General features: G+C 50.3%; 1 protein-coding gene across 1 annotated transcript in view; it reads right to left on the reverse strand.

Moving 5' to 3' along the window:
* SH3GLB2 (SH3 domain containing GRB2 like, endophilin B2) overlaps window positions 1–17,249 on the reverse strand; it is a 98,178-nt gene that overhangs the window by 17,831 nt on the left and 63,098 nt on the right. The window contains exons 6-11 of the mRNA XM_048512177.1: window positions 15,664–15,679; window positions 10,036–10,220; window positions 9,712–9,832; window positions 7,658–7,852; window positions 6,910–7,181; window positions 5,715–5,801 (exon numbers count right to left, since the gene is read on the reverse strand). Of these exons, the coding sequence (XP_048368134.1) occupies window positions 5,715–5,801; window positions 6,910–7,181; window positions 7,658–7,852; window positions 9,712–9,832; window positions 10,036–10,220; window positions 15,664–15,679 (876 nt within the window). The remainder of the gene's footprint in view (window positions 1–5,714; window positions 5,802–6,909; window positions 7,182–7,657; window positions 7,853–9,711; window positions 9,833–10,035; window positions 10,221–15,663; window positions 15,680–17,249) is intronic.

Raw genomic sequence — 17,249 nt, forward strand, 5'->3', positions numbered from 1 at the left:
AGCCTGCATCTGGCATGTGGAGATGTGCAGAGTTGCAGGCAGTCAGGTCTGTAGATATTTCAGTGTTGGCTGCAGTGAGGCATTCCCATGTTCTGTTGTTGGACCTTTGACAAGCACTACTCGTCTGCTTTGGGGATACCTTATATTTAAGCACTTAGGCAGAACCTCTACCTAAGATGCTATTTTCGGGGATGTCTGACCGGAAACAGGTACCAATGCAACAGGTACAGTACAATGCACACTCAACTGGTTGCAAAAGCAGGGCACGTTATTCAGTGTCACCAAAAGCCTTCAGGAAAAAACACAAACACCAGTGGAAGGCAACCACGAATGTGTTGCAAGGAACAACTGACCTTAATTTCTCTTGTTTTGTTCACGTTTCCCTAGATACCTTGCCTCTCTATCATGATGCACAAAGGAACTGGAGTCAGAATGCAACACTTGGTGCTCCCCACAGCTGCTTAGGGCCCACAGAGCAACAGGAGAAGGAGGAGGTCAGCGTCGGAAGACATCGAAGAAGAGCATTCCACAACAAAACGGCCAGCCGTTGCGGGGACACATCACAAACACAGTTAGGTTCATCCAGGAACAAGCCGGCCGTCCCCCCCAGACGGCAGCAGAGTGGGTTGCTTCCCCCAGACATCGGCCCCTTCCTGAGAAGCCCGGGTTTGTCCTCTCTCAAGCCTCAAGGCAGCCAAGCGCCACCGAGGACGTTTTTCCAGCAACACGCTGCAGTACCCGTGTCAGAGATGGTTGTGCTCAACCTACTGACCTGAAGATACCATTATTTTTTCGTTCCCGTTTGGAGTCTTTTCCGTGCATTTCGGCTAGATTTAAGTCTTTTCGTAGGAAAGAAGAGAAGAGTTTGGTTATCTCCCCGCCTCTCCTGCGGGAGACTCAAAGGGAGCTGACAAATCGCCCTTCCCCCTCACAACAAACACCTGTGGGGTAGGTTGGGGCTAAGAGGAAGCTCCGAGCTGTATTAGCCAAGGTCACCCAACTGGCGTGTGTGGGAGTGTACAGGCTAATCCTGAATTCCCCAGATCCAGCCTCCACAGTTCCAGGCTGACAGGCGGGGAATCAAACTCCCGGTTCTCAGATTGGGAGTGCACGAGCTCTAGCCTCCCTCGCCCTGCTGCCCGTGAAGCCTAGCTACAGCTATTATCCACGAATGTCTGCCTCCCTCCCAGCAATGCTCCCTTTGTCCCAATCTGCTAGATTGCCAGAAAGAAGACCTCCCTGGCCCTGGAAACAGCTGGGTCGTCTCCCTCTCACTGAATATGCAGACTCCGTCTGGGGCTGTAAAGTCACCGCTGTAATCCTGGGGTCCGACTCAGAATGGAACAGACACACAAATGCAACACATGAGTACATGAACAGGAGACAACCAATAGGCAGGAGAAAAACCGTATCGACATTTCCCAGAGGAACCTGTGTTCTCCAAGATAGTCCAACACAGGTGGTTTCATGCAGCAGACAGATCTCAGGAAGGTGCAAAGAGTCCCGGCCTTCTGAGCTGCCCTGGAGGATTACCGCGAGGCAAGAGAATCCAGTGGTTGGAAGGAGGCTGGGGCCAACTGGAAGGCGATACAGCAGCCTTCTACCTACTTTAGGCAAGATAGCCCTGTTAAAGGGTTTTAAACTAATCCCACTAAGTAGCCTGCCGGGGCTATCCTTCAAACTATGTCTACCATCAGAATTCAAAATGAAATTAAATCTGTTTTTTTAGTGAAAGAGAAGCTGGAAATGGTGCGGAGAGAAGCTGCTCTCCACGGACCCAGCAGAATTGTCCGATCAGACCATTGTGCCAACTATTTGTACATTTTGTACAACCCCAAACAACGGCTGTGCCGCTGGCTGTTTGGCGCTCTGCCCTACTTGCTTCATGACTCTTGGCACGAGGTGCAACACTCCACTCACGAGAACAGAGTTATGCACTTAGTAATATGGCGGTTGTTGGACTGTTCAACATGTACTATTGGAATGTCAATGCCACGAACCGTTCACGCTCTATATACATCTATCCATTGATAGAGAGCTCAAATGATGTTGGGCTACCATCTGTTCATGGTGCTACTACTCAAAGCGGTTCCTGTGATCTCATTATGTGAGAATGTTGCAAGTTTTTTGAGAACTATTTGGGCAGAAGCAATCGGTACCTACATAGTAGTACTTGACTGATTATTTTGTATTGATAAGTGAATGTTGTGAATGTTCCAGCAGCTGTTTTAATGTATTTTAATATTTTAATCTCAGGTAGATAAATGCACTTACACTAACTCTATAATTTATAAATGCCTGTCGAGGCTTTGGATTGGATAGACTATCCCCCACCATTATTCTTTTCCTTATAATGGGGTGTTGGCAACCATAAAGCTGCTGAACAAGAATCATGCAGCCTCACACACTTTACTTTTCTTTTTTCTATTAGTAGTTACAATATGATAGACCGCCGCTGCTAGCTTTTGAGTGGAATTTGGGAGATATTAAATTATGTGTTCATTTGGGCCTCGTAATGCTTGCTGGCACCATGTCTGTCCTTTTTCTGATGGGTGAGGGGATGATCTCCCCCTTCTTGAGTGATTGATTGATGACGACGATGGTACTTTGGGGTGTATTCTTTTTCTGCCATTTTGATGTCACCTGCCTTAATCCTATAAAAGTAGGTGACCGCAGCCATTTGAGTGTGGCTCCTCTGATGCTAGCTTGCCCTTTTGTTGGCCTGAATACAATATTTCTTTGATTTTATTCGTTGTCAGCTTGAGCTTTTTGGCTTAAATATTTTGAACACTACTGAATGAATGTTGCTTGTAACCCCACTTGTGAGGATTCTGGGGACAATCCACTTCTCTGGAACAAGGAGTCCCCAACCTTTTATACCTGTAGGTACTTCACACAATTCGGCGGCACGACGTGGCTCACAAAGAGGAGCTCACCTAGTCACAAAATGGCGGCTGGAGCTTGACCTGCGGATGCTGAAGATCCGTGTGCTGTGAGTGGCAGTTACTGCCAAAGCGACAAAATTGTGTGTAGCATTATATGGCGGAGGAACAAGACAACGTCCGCTTTTTTAAGTGGAGGAATCAATATTTTCAATAATGCCATTTATATGTGTATTATTATTATTATAATTGTCCAGTTACAGATCCAATGATTTATGCGTCAAATTTTTTTTGAAAAAACAAAGTAAAATATTTTTCCAACAACAGAGTTAGTTTTTTTGAGATATACAACAACGCAACACAGAGCCTTTATTGGCGTATAAAACGGGACAAAATTTTAAAACAAACAAGGTTTAAGAAATACAGTTCGACTACTAATTTCAATTATAAAGTTTGCCACAGTTTCACAAAAGAGCACATCAGAGCTGTTCGGAATTGGGTATCTTATAACACTCTGTACTTATAAGACATTACAGAAAATGGAAATTCCATGTATTTCATGCGTATCTTATTGTATTTGGGGCATGAAACGGGGATGGTCAAAATTGACTTTTCAACCCGTGGCATTATCACAGGAACAAACTCTTTTAGAACGTTCCATATTCTTAATTTTTGAGATATATAATCCATATCTTCAATATCTACTGACCGAAAATAGTTCCTTTCTTCAATATCTTTCGGAACATAATCATCCTAAAGATGATGGAATATAATCATCCTAAAGATATTGAAAAAAAGAACTATTTTCGTTTAGTAGATATTGAAGATATGGATTATATATCTCAAAAATGAACTTGTTGAAAAAATATTTTACTTGTTTTTCAAAAAAATTGGATGTACAATCATAGGATTCAGTAACTGGACGACAACAACAACAACAACAACAACAACAACAACAACAACAACAACAACAACATATCAATACATTTATTGAAAATGTTGATCCTCCGTCTTCAGTGTGTGACGCGCTGTCTTGTTCCTCCGTCATATACGTTACACACAATTTGGCTTTTTTGGAAGTTACTGCCAAAGCGACATTGTGAAAAATCTGCACAGACAATAACATTTCCAGTGGCCAATCAGAAGCTTTGCTGGGCAAAAGCACCGCCCGGCCCCTTCCATTCTGGGTGCTGGGAGGTGCCTCTGGACCCCTGATGCCTGTGGGCACGATGTTGGGGACTCCTGCTTTAGTCGACACATCCAAGCTTAACTGTCTCGTGGAAAAAATGATACTCAGTAAAAACCAATTTCGGGCTGCAGAGACAGAGCTAATTTGACCAGAGGCCTTACGAAGTGTTTCCACAAAGATCACTTCCTTGGCTGGGACAAAAAACGACGGCCTTCTCACAAACATGGCAGGATTTTAGAGATTAGTCAGCCCCCACTAATGCAAAGCCCGGGGCTGTCCAGTTCGCAAGGGTCTGCAACCTGCTGACTCTCAGATGTGCATGGACCACAGTTTCCCCCTCAACCCCTTACCAGCGGTAATTGCAGTCCACGGTATCTGGAGAGCACGCGGGATGCAACCACTCAAGAGATTTACTGTTAAGGATTTGAGCTAGTGGGAAAATAAGGTCATGGTTCCCTGTGCTGTTATGCTATGAGAGCGGTGAATGTTCTGAAATCTCTGCAAGCCAGATTTCACAGGGTTTGGAACCAGGTCAGTCTGTCCACAGCTAGCTCTCGGGATGGGGGCTGAGGGGCAGAATCCAGCTGGCTTTTGTGCCAACAAGTGTGCCCCAGAAGATGAAGAAAGAAGGAGGTTTGGTTTATATCCCCCCTTTCTCTCCTGCAGGAGACTCCAAAGGGCCTGTCTCATGCCTTCCCCCCTCACAGCAAAACACCCTGTAGCAAGTGGGTGGGAGCTGAGAGAGCTCACAAAGCTGTGACTAGCCCAAGGTCACCCAGCTGGCGTGTGTGGGAGTGCCCAGGCTAATCTAGATTCCCCAGAGAAGCCTCCACAGCTCAGAAGCTGACAGAAGCGGGGGAATCAAACCCGGTTCCTCCAGATTAGAGACACGAGCTCTTAACCTCCTACGCCACTGCTGCTCTCCTGATGCCACCTGATGCTCTCTCTGATGCCACCTAAGTCTACCCTAGTGAGGACCCAGCAAATTCTTGCAACTAACTCTTCTTCTCAGCAAGAAGCAGCCGGCCGTTCTGGATTCTCGCTGCTTTGATCAGGAATTAGTTTGGGGGGAAAAGACAATCTCTAGCTCCAACCACTGGACCCGTTCTCATGCTTGGGACAGGGACTCCAGTGCAGCAAAGGAACAGCACAGTGGACAGGAGACTGGCAGCAGCTGCATGAAGGATTCGAGATATGGAGAGGTGGGGAGAATAATCTTACAGCGTTTATAGGAAGTAAAATCCAGCACTCCCAACAATAAACACACACACCCCCCCCCCCCAGAAAAAGGGAGAGGACAGAAGGATCTGCTGGTTTCAATCCTCTTGAGGGATGTGAGGCTACGTGGGGGGGTGGGGAGTCAGTTTCTAATTGCGGAGATGCAGGTAACAGAACTCTGGAGGGCACCCTTCCATCTGCAAGGTTCTGGTGCTGGTGTTTCTAGCATGGGGGGAAATGTCCTCCGCTAGTTGGCTGTGCTCAAGCATCTTGGAGCAAAGGCAGGGAGAAGCAGAAAGAAACCCAGACTAGCATCTACAGCTTTGCAAAGAGAGAAAACAGCATTGCCGGGGAGGGGGATGCCAAGCCAGGATCTAGCTAACTAACAGCATCCATCCCAGCACAGGACTGCATCAGACCCTGACCTGATGCTTGGGGTCATTAGGGGGGCCGCTGGAATGTTCAGGAGCCACAAATTTATTGGGATGCACAATTTGGGGGACCAGAGACCACTGAGGGCAAAACTAGAAGGCAGCCTTTGACGGATCTGATGGGGGGGGGGGGGGGCTGACACAGCAGTGGTGCCAGCTTGTTCCGGCATTTGCCCTCACCCACAGTCAAGAGTGCCCAAGAGTTTGGCTAATGCAAAGGACCACCTCCCGTCCTAGCAAGCCTGAGAGGAAGAGAGACAGAAATTAGCAGAGACACTTGGTGGACTGACACCGTCCACCGCTGGGGGAAACAGCCCCGCATCAGGATAACCCTCCACCAAGCTTTTGGCAAAATTCAGGGCCTCAGCCTCAGCTTAGGGCAACATCCTCCCACAATCCCACTTGCCACAGGCAGTGGTAAGCACCAACAGGACAGGACATTTTGGGAAAGACAGGCCTAGGTGTTCAGGGACATTTGGGAGACAGGAGCAGATGGACTGCTATTTTCTTGCTGAGGCAGGCTAGGGCTGGGAACTCCTGGGCAGCTGGGCTGGGAAGGTGGCTGAGAGAATGGCGAGGCAGTGGGCATGTTGGAGATGGTGGACTGGGCCGGGTCTGCATGGTGCTGCCTAGGCTGAGATTCACTGCATTCCAGATGGGACTTTAGTGCCGGTGACAGCATTTTTTGGTTCATTCAGAGCAGTTCAAAATAACCTGGGGCCTGGAGCCGATTCTAGAATTGCGCTCCATGCCTGCACCCAATAAATCTCAGCCCCACCCTATCTCCAGGGCACTCATGCCTGCGCTAAGGGAATTGGGACTTGTGCAGGGCTGGAATGCACAGATCATGGTGGACTCCAGGACTACCGTTGGGAGTCCTGTGCTGCCAGGCATGGAAGGACTTCCCACTGCTGGTATAGGGCAAGAAAAACAGATGGAGGCATTTTCAATAGGCAAAGGACAGGAGAGCCTGTTCCTACTGGCCTCTTCTCTTCCTCTCTTCTCTTTTCCTCTACGTCTTACCCCAGAATAACTCACGATTTCCCTGCAAGAAAACCGTAGCTAACAACAAAGCATTCTGACTCACTAACACAAAAAAGGAGGTAGCAAATCCCCGCCCCTCCGTGACTTACAGAGTCTGGTTGAGAAGATATCTAGGTTTGGAATCAAGACTCTTCCTAGAATGTACCGGAAGAAGAGCAGTCCCGGACCCCGAACCCCACAACAAATCTTGCCTCTGCCCACGAACACAAGGAGGGCCGTTGTGGAAGTGCCTCTCTGGGGAAGAATTGCAGAGCAGTCTCTCTGCTAGCTGGGGCTCGGTTTTAGATGCAATAACCAGCACCGCCATCCAAAAGAGTCTGCACACGTCCCCTGCCAAGCCAACACTGATGCCATCCCTCCTCCTGCCCACACCCAAATTACCAACCCAGATTTCTCCGCCCCCTCCTTTTCCCTTCCCTCCGGCATGGGAATACCAATAGAAAAAGACCAGCCCAGAGGCATCAGGTGTCATCCCACCAGCCCGGTCCATAGGGCACGGACAAAAGCATTTCAACTTATTTTGGAGGTGGGGCATGCCGTACCAGTCCCGGAGGCACAAGCACAACCAGTTGTGAGGGCAGTTGGACACACTCAAAGCGACATGAGAAGATGGGCCAGTGAGCCCGGTGGGACCTTCTGCCTCTGAAGGGGCGCCCCAGCCCCATAAGACTCTGCACTAGCCTGCTGAATCAGGTCCCACTCCCTTGCTGTGCCCCAGCAGTTGCTCAGGTGATGTAGCCCAGAAGAACCGATCCGGGGAGGGCATTTACCTGCTCATCCACCTGAAAGTCAAACAGGTGCAATCTGGAGCTACCCGGCTGGGCTCTCTTTAGGGACAGGCTAGCCTTCTTTGCCAGCTTCCCCAGCGGTGGTGGCGATTCTGGGAGGCCTACTTGGCCCCTGGAAAGTGCTCTGCCCTCTACCCGTCTGCATGGGGGCCACTGGAGACATGCAGACAGAGAGAGAGACCCGATGGGAGGACGATCCAATTTCAAGCTGCTGGGGCAGGCCTCTCGTGCTGATCTCAACCAACAAAAGGGCCAGGTGGACGGGCACCTGTTTCCCTACTATCCCGGCCCCAGGTATCCCTCATAGCCAGAAAAGCGAACAAGAGATCACCATATAAAACAGCCTGCAAGGCATGGGAATGCCTGGAATAGAGATCAGAGCACAGCTCCTGCCACCCTATTTCAAGCACTGCACTGGGTTACTGATGGGGCAAGGGGATCGCTGGAGCCACCATGTTTGGGAGCAAGGGCCAGGCTGACCATTTTATGTAGCTCCTGCCCTAATGGTCAGGGACTTAAGGAAAACCATGAAGCAGGAATCACAAGGGATGTCCTTCCTGGCCACCAGTTTTCCCTTGGTCTGTAAAACACTGCCGCTGGACCCCCCCTCCCCAGCCTGCGGCCCACCTCACGAGGTCTATGCAACCAAAGTAGTGTAATTGGGTTCAGGCCATGGGCTTTCCGCGTTAAGATATTTGAAAACAGCATTGTCTTGACCAGGACGGTGGGGGGGGGGATATTAAGGCTCTAAGGAGAAGCGTCTTGAAGTGAGGAAGTCCAGGTCTTACGGCTGATGGCTGGCCGGAGAGAATGTAATTACATTGGTCTAGTCTACGTTAAAGTCAGGCCACAGCCCTAGGAGAATAGAGTTTGCAAAGAGATGCGTGCAGAAGGTTTGAGGGCCTGATCTGGAGGAAGCCGCTAGAGTTTATTCTGCCCGCCTGCTTTGGGAGGTGGGATCGAGGCGGGATCCCAGGTAAGCTGGCTGACCACAGAATTGAACCCACCTGGGGACCAGCTTGGAGTACGACCTGCGTTAGCTGACAGGTTCGCTTCCCAAGCTCTTGCTAGCTCTTTGTCCCAGACCCTCTAAGCCAGGAGTGGCCAACCAATGGTGCTCCAGATGTGCATGGACTACAATTCCCATCAGCCCCAATTGGCCATGCTGGCAGGGGCTGATGGGAATTGTAGTCCATGAACTTCTGGAGGACCATCGGTTGGCCACCCCTGCAGTCTAAGCCAAAGGGATTCCGTCCAGGATGTGATAAACGCTTTTCTGCGGCCAAACTGTCACATTTGTATGTGCGGAGAGAGAAGGATACGTCTAGGCACAGCTGTTTGGGTGCCAAGGGGGATCCAAATCTTTGCTACCAGGAACAAGATAGCAAATTCATCTCCCTCCCCCCGCCCCCAAACCTGGAAAGGGGTAGGGGATGGATTGAGTCTCATACAGTAGACCAGGGGTGGGCAATTATTTTTTTTTCCAATAGGGCCATAAGAAACAGAACCTTATTGGCGGGGCCGGGCCCAGGCTGAACTCAATTCTGCACAATGGGGCTGATAAATTGACAGACAAGGTGCCTGAATCAACTTGGAATCAGTGGCAACAGTTCTGCACTTCAACACTATTTAACAAAGAATCACGAGCTTAACCTACCATGGTTGTCCTGTGACAATCAAACAGGTGGGGGGGGGCAGTCCCCTTGACCTACTTTTTCATCGACTGGTGCTTTTTGAAGCCCTGAAGCGGTTGCCTTGGCTGCCGGCTTCTTGAGCTTTAAAGCGCCAGCCTCCCAACAAGGGGCCACGAGGCACTTTTGAGAGGTGCTTTTGAAAGCCCATGAAACCCGGCAGCCAAGGCAACCCGGCTTCATGGGAGCTCAAGCACTAAACTCCCCAGCAAGTCAGGGGGGCCAGTCAGGGTCATCCAGCGGGCCGGATGTGGCCCGCGGGCCGTATAATGCCCAGACTAAAGAGGAAGATCTGCGTTCAAGTCCCTCCATAAGGATGAAGCTTTCTGGAATCCCCTTGTATCTCCCTCACACAGTGCAACCTACCAGAATTGGTAGCAGGGAGGGAGTGTACCACCCTCAACCACCCTCAACTGCTTGGAGGAAGAGCAGGAGAAAAAGGGAAGGTTTTTCAATCTAGGGACTAACTTCTGAGCGAGAATTCGCGGGACTGGGCTGCACGCGAACAGCAAGAAACAAAGGACACGGTGGACAGACATGAACACAGGCAGAGGAGGCCCTTCCCAGATGTCCCAGCGCTAGGTGAGCGCTGGAAGTTTCGAAAAAACAAAATAAAAGAACAGAGAGAAACTTGCAAAACATGTACAACTTGGCAAGACATGAGCATCCCCCCAAAGGAGCTGTCTGGATCTGAAAGGCTTCAGCCGAGCACTGTTAGGCCAAGAGCTCCCAGATGACCGATCACTGGTTCTGGGATCACAGTTCTTGGGAAACAGCCCCCAGAAAGCTCACTCCATCAACTGGCTGTGGGGAAAACGGGAAGCTGCGCATGCGTGCCGAACACACGGACTGGTCCTGGCCGGACATCGTGGGGACAGCGCGGATCAGCAGGATCCAGACCCAGTTGGAAGTCTCCTGGTCTGTGTGGCTGAAGACGACTCGGCTTGGTTGGCCAGGTGGTTTGCAGGCAAACGAACCTGTTCGTAAGAGGCAGGGGTCTGCAACCTGTGGCTCTCCAGATGTTATGGACTACAATTCCCATCAGCCCCTGCCAGCGTGGCCAATTGGCAGGGGCTGATGGGAATTGTAGTCCATAACATCTGGAGTGCCAAAGGTTCACCACCACGGCCGTAGGGTTTTCAACGCAAGAGAGGAGCAGAGGCGGTTTGCCTGCCTCCGTGTAGCAACGCTGGGCTACCCACTCGACCCTGCTTATTTCCAAAATCTGACAAGCCTGGGCCATCCATTTCCTTCATCGCGGATCCCAAGGTGGTTTAGATGGTGTTCCAAGAGGATCTCCCATCCAGACACTAAGAAAGAAAGGAAGGAGGAGAAGAGTTGGATTTATATCCCCCCCCCCTTTCTCTCCTGTAGGAGACTCAAAGGGGCTTACAAACTCCTTTCCCTTCCTCCCTCACAACAAACACCCTGTGAGGTAAGTGGAGCTGAGAGAGCTCCAAAGAACTGTGACTAGCCCAAGGTCACCCAGCTGGCGTGTGCTGGAGTGCACAGGCTAATCTGAATTCCCCAGAGAAGCCTCCACAGCTCAGGTGGCAGAGTGGGGAATCAAACCCGGTTCCTCTAGATTCGAGTACACCTGCTCGTAACCACTACACTGCTGCTCTCTTCATCCTGCCCTGCCCTGCTAGTCTTCATCAAAGAAGATGACATCACGAGCCCTGCCAGCGGGGCCCAGTTTCTGATTCCTGCCTTCTTCCCCCAAGGTCAAGCTTGTTCCTTGAAGGCCCTCCAGACGGCTAAAGGGGACCTTAATGAAGGACCTGCGATTCAGTAGGAGCCAATTTGCTTCACATCTGGGAAATCGCAGGTTTGATTCTGGCCCTCCCCAGGTAAAGGATCTCAAGTAGCAGGTGCTATAAAAAGGCCTTCGTTTGCCCAAGACGTTTAAGAGTCGATTTCGAATACCTTTAATGGCATATAAATAGTTTAAGATTAACATTGCAAGATCATAACAGCCTTTACAACTTCTGACGAGTTAAAATAACACAATTTAGCCACCGCTTCCAACAGCTCGTGGTTGTGGCTGTTTAAAAGATCTATAACCTTCTGTTTATCTGTAATGGCTTCACTTCCATGCAGGAAGGGGATTATGCGTTTCTTCCTACCTATCTCATAAAAAGGACAATCCAACAGCATATGAGATACTGTTTCCACAGAACCCATGCCACACGGGCATTTCCTTTCTTTATGTGGGATTCCAAGGTGGCGTCCAAAGCTAAAGGAAGAAGGCAGGGCATTACACCTAGCTAAGGTGATTGCTCTTCGCCACCGGGCCTCAACCAGGAGATAAAGGTACCGGGCTACAATTAATCTATCCACAGGTATTCCCAGAGAGATCGGGGCGTTTAAGAGTCGCTGACAATCGTAACAGGCAGTACTGAACTGCAAGGACAAAGGGATGGATTCAGCCTAAGGGGAGCTCTTCTGGGGGGGGGGGATCTGGGCTAGGGGGCTCAGATCCTGGCTGAAGCGATGACGACAGGAGGCGCATGCGTGCCCACTGCGAGTCACCAGTAGCCCTGCATGGCTGAAGCCCACACGGGAGTTGCCTGTCAGTTAAAGGGCCAGACTGCCCCAGCGTGCCTCTTCTATTGGTTTTGGCACCTGATGTGGAAAGATAACTCCTACTGCTCTTTGACTTTCTTCCATTCCTTATTGGATTCCTCATTTCTGCAAATGCGACCTATTTCGAGCAAAGCGGACTGCTGCAGACATACTGCAAGACACACTGCAAAATCTTTGGGGTACGGTGGGTTGACTGTGGGGGATTCCTCTGTCTTGGGCATTTCAAGTGCGGCAGGTAGCAATTGTCTACTTTTACCCCCTCTGGGTGTTCCATTTGCCCTACGAAAGCATCACCTTAAGTACAAGAGAATCCCGGCCCCTGTCTTGTGTAGGCTTCTTGGAATATATCTAGTGCCCCAGTGCAATCAATACAGCTATTTGCTCTTACACATTAGTGACAGCAACTGACCAGTCCCCAAGAACTTCTGGCTACATAGTGATCTATTGCATCACATCATGACTTCTTCCAGGTCTGACCCCACTCTGAAACTTGGGTCTATTTTCCACCATACAACTTGATCCACATTAAATCAGGGGTGCATTAAACCAGGGGGGTCCAACTCTGGCGCCCCAGATGTTCATAGACTATGATTCCCATCAGCCCCTGCCTTAAACCAGGGGTGTCCAACTCTGGCATCCCAGATGTCCATGAACTACAATTCCCATCAGCCCCTGCCAGCATGGTCAATAGAGCTGATGGGAATCATAGTCATAAGAACATAAGAACAAGCCCAGAGAACAAGTCATAAGAACATAAGAACAAGCTCAGACCAGAGTCCATCTTGTCCAGCACTCTGCTACTCGCAGTGGCCCACCAGGTGCCTTTGGGAGCTCACGTGCAGGATGTGAAAGCAAGGGCCTTCTGCTGCTGCTGCTCCTGAGCACCTGCTCTGCTAAGGCATTTGCAATCTCAGATCAAGGAGGATCAAGATTGGTAGCCATAAATCGACTTCTCCTCCATAAATCTGTCCAAGCCCTTTTTAAAGCTATCCAGGTTAGTGGCCATCACCACCTCCTGTGGCAGCAGATTCCAAACACCAATCACGCGTTACGTGAAGAAGTGTTTCCTTTTATTAGTCCTAATTCTTCCCCCCAGCATTTTCAATTGGAAATGCACCCCAAAGGTTGAACCCGCTCCTACATTAGAAACAGATGAATGAGGCCAAGACGGGAAGAAGAATGCAATCCTCAGGCCACAAAAGCTAGATTCAAACCTGTAGCACCTTAGAGACAAATAATATTTTGGGGATATAAGATTTTGAGAGCCAATGTTCTCATTGTCAGATTCCAAAAACCTTGTTGGTCTCTAAGGTGCTACTGGACATGAATCCAGCTGTTCTCCTGCCGACCAAACCCGGCTACCCTCTGAAACAAGTTTCAATTAAAACAGAATCCTGAGCCAAAGCAGCCCAAATTCTGCATCAACACAGTAACCTTAAGGGAGGGGACTGAAAGAGTCAAGCAACTGTCCTGGTTGATTTCACCGGCAAAACCTGGGAGGTTAACCCCCATTTACAGGAAACCACTCGTTTGCTCACATATTGTGAAGCCTATTTACCCAAAGCCAAAAACTTTTTATAAGAAAATGAACACCGAGATTTTGGGATCTATATTCTCCAACAGTTTGGACTTCTAAACAGAACCCATACGCAACCAAGTCTGTTAGATATAAAACTGTTAAGGAAAAAAACCCCCACATCAGATAGTTTTATGGAAAAGGGGCTTATTAACCTCAGGGTATCAGTTCAGTTAGCACTGAGTGGTAAGCGAAGAAAGTTTTCTTCCAGCAGGAGGCTGTACTGATACTTGAGACTCCCCTGGAGTAGGAACTTAAGAAAGAGCCTGCTGGATCAGACCAGAGTCCATCTAGTCCAGCACTCTGCTACTTGCAGTGGCCCACCAGGTGCCTTTGGGAGCTCACGTGCAGGACGTGAAAGCAATGGCCTTCTGCTGCTGCTGCTGCTCCCGAGCACCTGGTCTGCTAAGGCCTTTGCAATCTCAGATCAAGGAGGATCAAGATTGGTAGCCAGAGATCGACTCCTCCTCCAGAAATCTGTCCAAGCCCCCTTTAAAGCTAAGAACATAAGAACAAGCCTGCTGGATCAGACCAGAGTCCATCTAGTCCAGCACTCTGCTACTTGCAGTGGCCCACCAGGTGCCTTTGGGAGCTCACATGCAGGATGTGAAAGCAAGGGCCTTCTGCTGCTGCTGTTGCTCCCGAGCACCTGGTCTGCTAAGGCCTTTGCAATCTCAGATCAAGGAGGATCAAGATTGGTAGCCAGAGATCGACTCCTCCTCCAGAAATCTGTCCAAGCCCCCTTTAAAGCTAAGAACATAAGAACATAAGAACAAGCCTGCTGGATCAGACCAGAGTCCATCTAGTCCAGCACTCTGCTACTTGCAGTGGCCCACCAGGTGCCTTTGGGAGCTCACCTGCAGGATGTGAAAGCAATGGCCTTCTGCTGCTGCTGTTGCTCCCGAGCACCTGGTCTGCTAAGGCCTTTGCAATCTCAGATCAAGGAGGATCAAGATTGGTAGCCAGAGATCGACTCCTCCATAAATCTGTCCAAGCCCCTTTTAAAGCTACCCAGGTTAGGAACCCTCAAGTGCCATTGATGCCTGCACCAGTCCCAGGTATCCAGGGATGCCAGGCAGAGAGATGGGTGGTGGAGAGCTAGCAAACGAGTGGGCACCAGTGGGCCCTGCCAGATGCCCCACCTCATGGTATGCTGTCACCAGCTTGATTAGCAACTTAGGGTTGCACACTTATACCAGCGTTACCACTGTCTGGGACTTCAGTACTGACTGAGATGCCCACGAGTAGCATCCCTCCCCTTTATCTGAAAGGCTGCAACGATGCTCGGCTGACACGCCCTCAAGCACGCAGCTCGCAAATCGCCAACACACATCAGTAAAAGGCACGAGAGTTGCTTGTCTCTTCTGCAGAAGAGGCTGGACACTCCCGCGCTGGAAACTGCAAGCAGTGATCAGAGTCAGGTAGTGAAGGCTGTTTCTTTTAACACTACAATGCACAGACCAGGGGAAAAGGAAGGTGGAGTCCCAGGTGGTGTTGGGGAGCATTGTAAGCACTTCAGTAAGCAGCATTGTACACCTCCTCTTTCATAAAGGACCGAGCCTTGATCCCCAAATCCATCGTTCTGCCTTAGAGTTGGAGATCGACCATCTCAACCGTGAAAGGAAGCTCGGAAAATCCTTTGCGACCAGGGCTGCGGGCACACTGCCGTCGAACAAAACCAAACACCGGCCTCCAGCTTTGCAAACGTGCTCCGTAATTTGCCCCACTTATTCCGCTTCTGCTGGCACGAGAAGGCCCAGCACCGACTCCCGAGACCCAGATCAAGGCTCCGCCCTTTTACCGCTAGAAAAGCTACCCAGTGGTCTTTGTGAGATTCCACTTGGGCGTTTTTGTCAAACGTATGATCTTTGCCATTGTAACAAAAAGAAAGCTGCAATTCGTGAAGCTGAATTCTGGCAGCCCACGCGTCGTGCGGGCTCCCCGCCTGGCCATACACACGGCCCCGCTGCTTGCCAGCCGCTCACCCAAACACCGCCCCTGACGCTCCCCTTGCGAGAGATGGAAACAGCCCCACACGCCCAAGACGTGCAGTCAGCCTGCTGTGGCCATCTTCGGCAATGACCCCCCTCCCCCATTTGCATGTGAACATGAACGCGCCGGGAAAAGGGCCCTGCGGATCAAACGAGAGAGCTGTTGGGTTTTTTTCAAACAAAATAAATTTCGGAATGGAAGCAGCACATTACAAGCATTTCAAAGGTTTTAAAAAAAAATCACAGCACTAAGAACACGGGTAATACTCACTTCTCCCTCACACTGAGCAAAACGAACAAAAAAGACAGAACAAAACAAAGGTTAGTGGACAAAACAGCAGCCCCGTGAAAGATCACAAGGTTAGAGAGAGAAAGGGGGTGGGGGTGGGGATGCAACAAATGAATCCAAGAGGGGAAAGCCGATCCTTCAATGCCGGCATCGATCCTCATTGAACCGAGGCTGCAATTCTGGAACGGGCAGGAAAGAGACTGGGGCTGGGAGAGCCGCAGGCCGGGGCCAGTTTGAGGCATTTTGTCGCCCCGAGCAAAAGACACTCACCTCTGTGGTTGGCTCTGCCGCCAGCCAGGCTCAAACCAAGCCCTATGGCGACACTTGGGCCTGGCTGGCAGTGCCACGGGGTCACGAGGGGATGCCAGCCACCTCCCGTGCCACTGACAGCCGGCTGAGCCCCTGCAGAGTATCAGCATCCCCCACACATCCCACCGTTCCAGTTAGTTTTGGTTGGTCTGAGAGAGGACTGGATGGTCGGAATGGAAATTCCAGACTGTTGAGAGGACTGGATGGTCGGAATGGAAATTCCAGACTGGTGGGGGATGGTTTGAACACGCGAGACGCGTTTTGTAAGGTGCTGCGGCAACCATAGAAGGCCTGAAGAGGCCAGAGAAAAGGGACCGCGCCCTCTGGTCACCGAACCCCTTTCTTATCAAGCTGTTGCTCCTTCAGGCCTCTTCACACATTGTGGCATTTAAATGGTATTTATAAGGACCACATCAAGCGACTGGTGCAGAGTGTGACTTGGAATGCTGAGTATCTGAAACCACCTTTCCCCCACCGCGACTTGGGCCTTTATTTTGCCACCCATAAGCAACGGTGTGAGAGCTCCAGATGATGAAGAAGAAGAGTTTGGATTTATATCCCCCCTTTCTCTCCTGCAGGAGACGCAAAGGGGCTGACAATCTCCTTGCCCTTCCCCCCTCACAACCAACACCCTGTGAGGTAGGTGGGGCTGAGAGAGCTCCGAGAAGCTGTGACTAGCCCAAGGTCACCCAGCTGGCGTGTGTGGGAGTGCACAGACTAATCTGAATTCCCCAGATAAGCCTCCACAGCTCAAGAGGCAGAGCGGGGAATCAAACCCGGTTCCTCCAGATTAGAGCACACCTGCTCTTAACCACTGCGCCACTGCTGCTCCTCAGAACCCTCAGAAAGTTTTAACCCTCAGAAGCTTTTTTCTAGGGCAATAATGGATGAAAAAGAGATGGCAACTCCCCTTGGGGGAGGGGGCACAGTTAATTACACAAGAGGCCCTCATCTTTAAGCAACTGAGTTGGCCCTTCTTCTTTCCAACAGACTCTGGAAGCTTTGGCGGCAAGCAGGGCCAGTCTTCATTTTGAGTCTATAACAGTGATGGCGAACCTATGGCACGGGTGCCAGAGGTGGCACTTGGAGCCCTCTCTGTGGGCACGCGCACACAGTGGGGGGTGGAAAATCACACCCACACACACATCTAGACTGACCTGGGTCACTGAGTAAAACATGTGTATAATCATGGGTGAGCAGGGAGGACTCAGCTAGCGGGCCTGGTGCCTGTGCTCCGGGTGGCTGCTGACTGGGG

Source organism: Sphaerodactylus townsendi, linkage group LG12 (genome assembly GCF_021028975.2).
Source record: "Sphaerodactylus townsendi isolate TG3544 linkage group LG12, MPM_Stown_v2.3, whole genome shotgun sequence".
In the NCBI taxonomy this organism is placed as follows: Eukaryota; Metazoa; Chordata; class Lepidosauria; order Squamata; family Sphaerodactylidae; genus Sphaerodactylus; species Sphaerodactylus townsendi.